The sequence below is a fragment of the Heterocephalus glaber genome, unplaced genomic scaffold (assembly GCF_053883595.1).
Source record: "Heterocephalus glaber isolate CG9 unplaced genomic scaffold, H.glaber_assembly_v1.0 deba00001504, whole genome shotgun sequence".
NCBI lineage: Eukaryota > Metazoa > Chordata > Mammalia > Rodentia > Bathyergidae > Heterocephalus > Heterocephalus glaber.
In genome coordinates this window covers 10,716,850-10,725,702 of record NW_028258324.1, presented here as the reverse complement: position 1 = coordinate 10,725,702, position 8,853 = coordinate 10,716,850, and the positions used below count along the sequence as shown (strand labels likewise).

General features: G+C 37.2%; 1 protein-coding gene across 13 annotated transcripts in view; it reads right to left on the bottom strand.

Moving 5' to 3' along the window:
* Positions 1-6,063: 6,063 nt before the first annotated feature.
* Cep63 (centrosomal protein 63) overlaps positions 6,064-8,853 on the bottom strand; it is a 50,800-nt gene continuing 48,010 nt past the window's right edge. For all 13 annotated transcript variants that reach the window (XM_004834266.3, XM_004834267.4, XM_004834268.3 and 10 more), the window contains one exon: positions 6,064-6,546. In XM_004834266.3, the coding sequence (XP_004834323.2) occupies positions 6,388-6,546 (159 nt within the window). In that variant the 3' untranslated portion in view covers positions 6,064-6,387. The remainder of the gene's footprint in view (positions 6,547-8,853) is intronic.

Below are 8,853 nucleotides of genomic sequence, written 5' to 3'. Positions count from 1 at the left end.
GCACAAAAATAACATGACAAGGATAAGTCCATACATATGAGTATAACCATCTATGTAAATGGTCTCAATTCAAAGACACAGGCTGGCAGAGTGGATCAAGAAATAAGATGCTACAATATGCTGCATACAAGAAACACATTTAATTCAAAAAGAAATTCATAGACTGAAAGTCAAAGGATGGAAAACAATACTCCCTGCTACAAGAACTCAGAAAAAAGCAGTGGTAGCTGTTCTATTTGCAGACACAGTGGATTTCAAGCCAAGACTGATTAACAGAGACAAAGAAGGTCATTATATCCTTGTAACTATATATCCTTGTAAAGGGAACAATCAAATAGGAAGAGATAACAGTCATACATACTGTTCAAATACATACCATACATATCAAATACCAGCACACTCAACTATATAAAACAAATATTAACAGACATGAAAAATCAAATAATCACTAATACAGGTGTAATAGGGGAACCTCTATACCCCACTGAAACAAATAGATAAGCTAGACAAAAAAATCAACACAGAAATATCAGAACTGAATTAAACCTTTGAACAAATGAACTTAGATGTCTACAGAGTATTCCACCCCACAACATCAGAATACACATTTTTCTTAGCTGCACATAGGACATTCTCCAAAATAGACCACACACTAGCTCACAGAACATGATTAAGTAAATGCAAAGGAATTGAAATTAGCCCATGCATATTATTAGACTATAATGCAATGAAATTGGAAACCAATAGCAAAAGAAACCATAAAAACTTTATAAATACATAGAAATTAAATAACACCCTCTTGAACAACCAATGACTCAAGAAGAAATAAGTTTCTACAATTAAATGATAATGCCAATACAATATACTAGAACTTATGGGATGCAATGAAAGCAGTCCTACAAGGGAAATTTATAGCAGTGAATTCCCATAACAGAAAAACAGAGTGAGCTCAAATAACATAATGTTGAACCTCAAGCTTCTAGAAAAAAAGAAGATCAAGTTAAGTCCAAAGTATGTGCCAGGGAGGAAATTATAAAGATCAGAGCAGAGACTTGCTCCTGAGACTAAGAAAGCAATACAAAGAATCAATGAATCAAAGAGGTGTTTCTCTAAAAGACTAAAATTGACAAGCCCTTAGCCAACCTTATCAAAAAAAGGAAAGAAGGGCCGGGGATTTAGCTCAGTGGTTTCATCGCCTGCTGCGCAAGCGCAAGGACCTGAGTTCGATCCCCAGTACCAAAAAAAAAAAAAAAAAGGAAAGAAAATACTCAAATTCTTGTAATTAAAAATGAAAAGGGTGAAATCACAACAAATCCTGCAGAAATCCATATTATCGATACCTACTTTGAGAACCTGTAATAACATGGAAAACAAAAGAAATGGACAGATTCCTAGATACATATGAATTACCAAAGCTGAATCAAGAAGATATAAAAATTCGAAATAACCATATATCAGCCAATGAAATTGAAGATGTAATTAAAAACCCTACCAATAATGAAAAGCCCAGGTCCTGATGAATTCACTGCTGAATTCTACAAGAAATTAAGAGAACTATTGGTGCTACTTTTCAAACTCTTTAATGAAATTGAAAGGGAAGCAATACTCCCAAATTCATTCATGGAAGCAAGCATTACCCTGATATCAAAACCACTGAAGGATCCAACCAAAAAAGAGGTCAATCTCTCTAATGAACTTAGATGCAAAAATCCTCAATAAGATACTGCCAAAAAGAATGCAGCAAATCATCAAGAAGATTACACAACATGATGAAGTAGGATATATCCCAGGGATGCAGGGATGGTTCAACATATGTAAATTAATAAATGTAATACCCCATATTAACAGAGTCAAGGACAAAAACCACATGATCATCTAAATAAATGAAAACGTATTTGACAAAGTCTGACACCCATTAATGATAAAAATTCTATAAAAAATGGAATCAATGGTCAGATAAAAGCCATCTATGACAAACTAACAGCCAACATCATACTAAATGGACAAAAACTGAAAGCTTTCACTCTAAAATAAGGAACAAGATAAGGATGTCCATTATCACCACTCTTATTCAATATAGTTCTAGAAATATTAGCTAGAGCAATTAGAAAAGAGAAACAAAAGGAATAAGGATAGGAAAGGAAAAAGTTAAATTATCATTATTTGCAGATGACATGATACTCTACATAGAAGATCCAAAAAACTCCACCAAAAGACTTCCAGATTTAATACTCAAATTCAGTCATGTAGCTGGGTACAAACTCAACACTCAAAAATCTGTACACAAATAACAAACTCACTGAGAAATAAATTAAGGAAACAATCACAATAGGATCTAAAAATATTAAATACTCAGGAATCAAACTAATGAAGGAAGTAAAAGACCTTTACACTGAAAACTACGGTACTCTGAAAAAGGAGATCAAAGAGGATGTCAGAAAATGGAAAGATATCCCTTGTTCTTGGATAGGAAGAACCAATATAGTGAAAATGGCCATACGTCCAAAATTGTTATACAGATTTAATGCAATCCTGATCAAAATTCAATAGCATATCTGACAGAAGTAGAGAAAACAATCCAAAAATACATCTGAAACCAGAAGAGACCTGGAATAACAAAAACAATTCTGGGCAACAAAGGCAAGGCAGGTGGCATCAAAATCCCTGACTTGAAATTATACTACAAAGCTACTGTGATAAAAACAGCATGGTACTGGCAAAAAAAAATAGACGAACTCAGGAATGAAGGGAATAGATTAGAAGATACAGAAACAACACCAAACACACTCAGCCACCTTATCTTTGACAAGGGGCCAAACACCTTCACTGGAAGATAGTTTGTTTAATAAATGGTGATGGGAAAACTGGCTTTCCACAGGCCAAAGATTAAAACTAGACCCATTATCTCCCACTGTACACCAAACTAAAATCAAAACAGATCAAAGATCTAAATATTAAAACAGAAACATTAAATCTTCTAGCAGAGGCCCGGGGATTTAGCTCAGTGGTTCCAGCACCTGCCTCGCAAGCACAAGGTCCCGAGTTTGATCCCTGGTACCAATAAATAAATAAATTAATTAAATAAAATAAATAAATAAATAAATAAATAAATCTGCCAGCAGAGAGAATAGGTAGAACTCTTAAAGACATAAGTGTAGGCAAAGACTTTATAAACAAAAGTTTCTGATTGCACAGGTAATATCATAAAGAATCAACAACTGTGATCTCATCTTATTAAAAAGCTTTTACACAGCAAAAGAAACCACCCACAGAGTGAAGAGACATCCCACAGTGTGGGAAAAACAATTTGCCAGCTGTTCCTCAAAGGACTACTATTGGGAATATATAAAGAACTCAAAAAATCAGACCCCTCCAAATTTAAAGACCCAATCCAAAAATGGGCATCTGAAATGAATAGGTACTTCTCAGATGAAGTAGAAATGGCAAAAAAAAAAAAAAAAAAAAAAGAAAAATGTTCAACATCATTGGTTGAGAGATGCAAATTAAAACAATGCTGAGACTCCATATCACTCCAAAAAGAATGACTATTATCAAGAAATCAACCAATAATAAATGTGTACAGGGCTGTGGGGAAAAAGGAACACTTCTTCACTGTTGGTAGGAATGCAGACTGGTGCAATCACTGTGAAAATCAGTGCGGAGATTCCTCAAAAAATTACAACTACAGTTTCCATTTTACCCAGCTATTCCTCTTCTTGGTATCTTTCTGAAATAATTAAAAGCATCATACCACACTGATAAATGCACACCCATGTTTATAGTAACACAGTTTGTAATAGCTAAATCTTGGAAACAACACAAATGCCCATGAATGGATAAAGAAGATGTGGGGGTTTTTAATACAATGGAATACTACTTTGCCATAAGGGATACATTTGAGACATTTCTAGATAAAAGGATGCACCTTGAGACTATACCCTTATGTGAAATAAATTGGACACATTTACACCAGTTTCTCTGGTGTGAAAAATCAAAAGTACCAAAACAGCAATTTTTTGGTTAATAAGTACCAAAATGTATAATAGATGTTGGGGAACGGGAAGAAATTGTTCAAATGGGAAGGAGAACAAGGGAGGAGGGAAGAGGAAAGGAAGGGACTAAAAAGAAGGAAAAAATGGAAATAAAGCTTTTATAAATAAGAAGGGGAACAGGAGTTGGAGGGGAGGGGAATAGGAAAAAAGAATCAAGATATATCATGTACAGGTATAAATTGCCTATGATGAATGTTATCATTATGTCTATCTAAAATGTACCAATAAAAAAAATGGGATTCCTAGGTAAGGCGAGGCAGCAGCCAGGGAAAGCTTGCTCAAGGTGGGTGTATGTCACATTGCAGGCCTGAGAGGAAGAAAACGCCAATCACACATGCGGTGAAAGAAAGGATTCCAGGTGAAAAGCGGGTGAGAGTAGAACATACCAAACTTTGCTGCACTGAAGTAAGGTGGGCCACCATGGGGCAGGTGAGATGAATGATGGAAGCAGGCACAGCTTACTGAGGCCGTGGATCATGGTAAATAATTTGAATTTTTTTCTGTGTGCAATTAAAAACCTGGAGGATTCGAGGGAGGTAGCAGTGACATTGACTGATAGTCCTAAAGGCCAGTTCTGGAAGAATTGTGTTCGATGTATTAGTGTCAGGTGTTGGAGTAACACCAGTTAGGAGGCTGCTACCAGAATCGAGGTGAGAGTCTGCAGTATTTTAGATAAGGGTGTGGTAGTGGAAAAAGGGAATGACTGGATCTGACATAGATGTGGACTGAATTGATAGGGCCTCCCAATGGACTGGATGTAGAGATGGGGTAGGGAAGGAATTATAAGGGTAGCTTGTAGGAACTGGAAAACTGAGGTGGAATCAGAGTCAAGTGGTTTCTTTGGAAAAGGTTAAATATACAATGCTTATGGGACATCCAAGTGAAGGTCTTTCATATGCAGCTAGGTAGCTATGAGACCAGCTCTGCAGAGTTGTAGATGTAGGGGTCACTGGCCTGTAGATGGTAGTAAGAGTTTGAGAAGAGATTGGAAAATTCTAAAGAGTACACTGAGTCAGAAAACCCATCTCAGAGCCCTGGGAAGCTACTGCCATAGATAGAAGAGAGAAGGCCTATGAAGCAGTGAGTTGGAATAGCCAGGAAGGCAGAAGGAAATGAGGAGCACTAGATCACAGAGGCCAGCTGAGAATGAAGGAGACACCCTGTGTGAACTGATTCTTCAAGAGTGATTAAGTCAGAGGTGACTGAGCAGGACAGCAGTTTCATGGGGGTGGGAAGGAAGAGGTTGGAAAGGGTTAGGAAGAAAATGAGAGGGGAAGAACTAGAGATGGTCACTGCAGCTCTCTCTTTCCAGAAATGTATGCATGAAAGGGAGCCAATACATGGCATAGCAGATAGAAAAGCATACAATATTGAGGTTTGTTTTTAAGGTAGAACTATCTTATGTGCTGATGTGAAAAAGCATTGGAGGGAAGAATGGCAGGAACTATCCCTTGAGCTGGCAAGTACACTGAATTCACCTTCTCATCCCTAATGGCACATTCTAAGTTGTTGTGCTGGATCTAACCCCTATGAGCCTCAACTATTAGGATCCTCCAAGGTCCCAAGCCCAGCCTCCACCTCTTCTTTCTCTTCACATCCTCCTTGGCTCTTTTTTTGGTGGTACTGGGGATCGAATTCATGATCTTGCACTTGTGAGGCAGGCGCAGCACCACTGAGCTAAATCCCCAGCCACTCCTTGGCTGTTAATCACTCTCATGGCTTCAATGTCTCCTGTGCTGAACATCCAGACCATTGTCTCCTGTAGATGCTGAGTATTCTGAGTGTCTGGTAGTCTCCACACACCAAAGCCCTGCCCCTGTGCCGGCCTCTCTTCTACTTAAGACTGGAGCAAGAGGTCTTCAGCATGGCCCCATTCATAACCTTGCAACCAGGGTTTAATATATCTGTGGCAAAACCAGTGTATCGATCCAGATCAGTGGAACCTGGAACCCATGCTTCTACTACATACTTCCCTAAAAGGAAGTTCCTGTAGTTACTTATTTTCAAAATATATCATACAATCTTTATTTTAATGAGTACACAGCCATTCACATTTATGTCAGTAAGAGAAAGGATCACTTTATGATAATAAATATTCATACAAGAAAAAGTCTACAAAGAGGTTGATTCTCACAAGTTACTGCTGGAAGAAATCCTTCAAACAAATAGTGCAGTGAAAATGTCTAAGGGAAGCACCAATTTTTCAGATTTCTTCACCACTGTTTTAATATACACTATCTTTATAATTTTATATGTTCATGTTTTTAAAGAGCTGCTCCTTCAGATGACAGTAACTCTTCAGTGTTTCTTTTCCAGGTTGTGATTTTATAAACAGCTACATCAGGGCTGTGAATTGTCTCACTGTCTTTTCACTCTCCCTTTTTAGTTCTTCAATATGGGCATCCAGGCGCTCTAGAATATGATGAGACCTCAGCTCCTCCTCTTCCAGAAATCTGGTAGCTATTGAACCCAGGGGAGATGCAGGCGTGGAGTACTAGGAGAGAGACAAATTGTGCCATATATAAGTAAGTAGGAATTTATATCCCTAAGATAAACTATTCATGATATTTTCTACCTAGTAATATTAAAAGGTAATGTCTCCCCAAAGACATATTTGTTTTCATCTTAATGACAATAAAAAAATTGAATGAATCCTATAGAAAGTAACACAGATTTATTTCCCTTTCTCTCTTAAAGTGCATCAATGTAAAGTATGAAATAAATAAAATAAATTATTAGCTATTGGTCTGAAGGGTATCTCAGTTTAGACCTATATGCTATTCTATCCACAGAAAATACAATTAATGTAAACTATTTCAAATCTACTTTAAAATCTGAATGTTACTTGCATTTTAAGCACTGAAAAATCTACCAATAATTGATGTCAATTAAAATCAGTCCTCTAAAATCAGCTCTTTATTTCAAACTCTTGGTTCCAGTGATGTTTCAGAATACACACTTGAGAGATAACTTAGGAAATGTGCTATACGCAGTCCACCCTCATTTGCAGTAGTTAAGTTCTACAGTCACTCTGAACACTGAATTAGTGAACAGACTCATCACCCCACAGGAAACACACAACAGATATGCGTATACATATATACTCCCCACTTAAGACTATAATCCTAAATCTTAGAAACACCTCAGCCTGGGAAATTCCATAATCTCTATTTTATGACAGAGAAAAAAGGTTCAGAAGTGCTACACAGCTCTCTTAAAGCCCCCACTAACAGGTGCTAGAGCTGGGATCCAAACCCCACCTGGCTGGCCCAGATCTGACTCCCCTGCACTGCCATTCTCTGCCCTTCTTTCTATGGGCAGGACAGGAAGTAGATGCCACCTTGTGTGACCTCAGCTAGAAATGTGCAAGTGGGTGAATCTGGGTTTTTTGCTGCCCTGTGTGTATCCACACATGACTGTGGAAGTGCCATGATAAAGTTTAGGGCGCAGGCACATATGCAATTACACAATCCCCAGATGAGAATCAACTCTATTAATTTTGTAGAGTCTGAGATTACATCCCATAACCAAATATGTTGATGTTTCTGAAGCAAAATGCATGGATACTCTCATCAAGAAAAGAAAACCACATCAGTGCAAGTCAGGGAAGATTTTAGTACAAAAAAAGGTTTGTTGAGAACTTGGGAAAAAAGTTTTCAGGGTTTTCTGGATTTCAGAATAACATATAAATTAAATAGAGACTTTAAAACTAAAAGAAAACTCCTTGAACTAGTTGGCACATTAAAAAGTCAAAAATACTGAGTTTTTCCAAGTACAGTACATGACCACAGCTGGTGACAGGGATACCATGGCATGGTACCCAAGTCATGCTCTAGACATTTTCAGATGCACTGCTTCCTCTACCTTCACCAGCACCACCTGTCCCACTGATTCTAGCACAGAATCAGCCCTCTCTGAAAGAGACAGGAAGGGAGTTTTTAATTAGGGTTAAAGACAAATGAATATCTATAACTTATGCTATACTTGGGAACCAGGATATATTCTGGAAGGTAATGACTGAATGTGTCCTTATAAGCAAAAATATAAGAGAGAAATACATGAAAATAATAAAGGGTATTTATGATACAGAACCAGTAAGGAAAAGGAAAAAAAAACCCTCTTTACCCCTAAACTAAGAAATAAGCCCAGATGGCTCAGTCAGTAGAGCATTAGACTTTTAATCTGTGGGTCTAGTGTTCAAGTCCTTGTTCAGGCACTTAATTTTCACAACCACTATGGAAATCAGTATGGAAATTCCTAAATCTAAAAATAGAAATTTCATTAGACCCAGCTATTCCCCTTCTAAATCTTCATGAAAAAGTTAATGACATCATATTACAGTAATATATGAATACTCATGTTTATAGCAGCATAATTCATAACAGCTAAATCTTAAGAAGCCACCTATATGCCCATCAATAGATGAATGGATAAAGAAAATGTGGTATTTATAGAATGGTGGACTATTCAACCATAAAGAAGGATAAATTTGAGTCACTTGTAACAAAATGGATGTATCTTGAAACCATAATGCTAAGTGAAATAAATCAGACACAGAAAGTTAAATACCTTATTGCTTCTCCTATATGAGAAACCTAACATATAAATAATTTAAAGAGCAAAATAAAAGACAGATTATAGAATCAAGGAGGCAGGTCTTTTGGAGATGGAATGGGGATCTAGGACTGGAGGGAGAAGGGAGGGAGTAGAGGGAAAGGGAAAGTAAAAAGGAGTAAGCTGTGTTATGCGCATGGACCAAGTCTCCATGATGAACGCACTCATTGTCACAACATGTACTAAT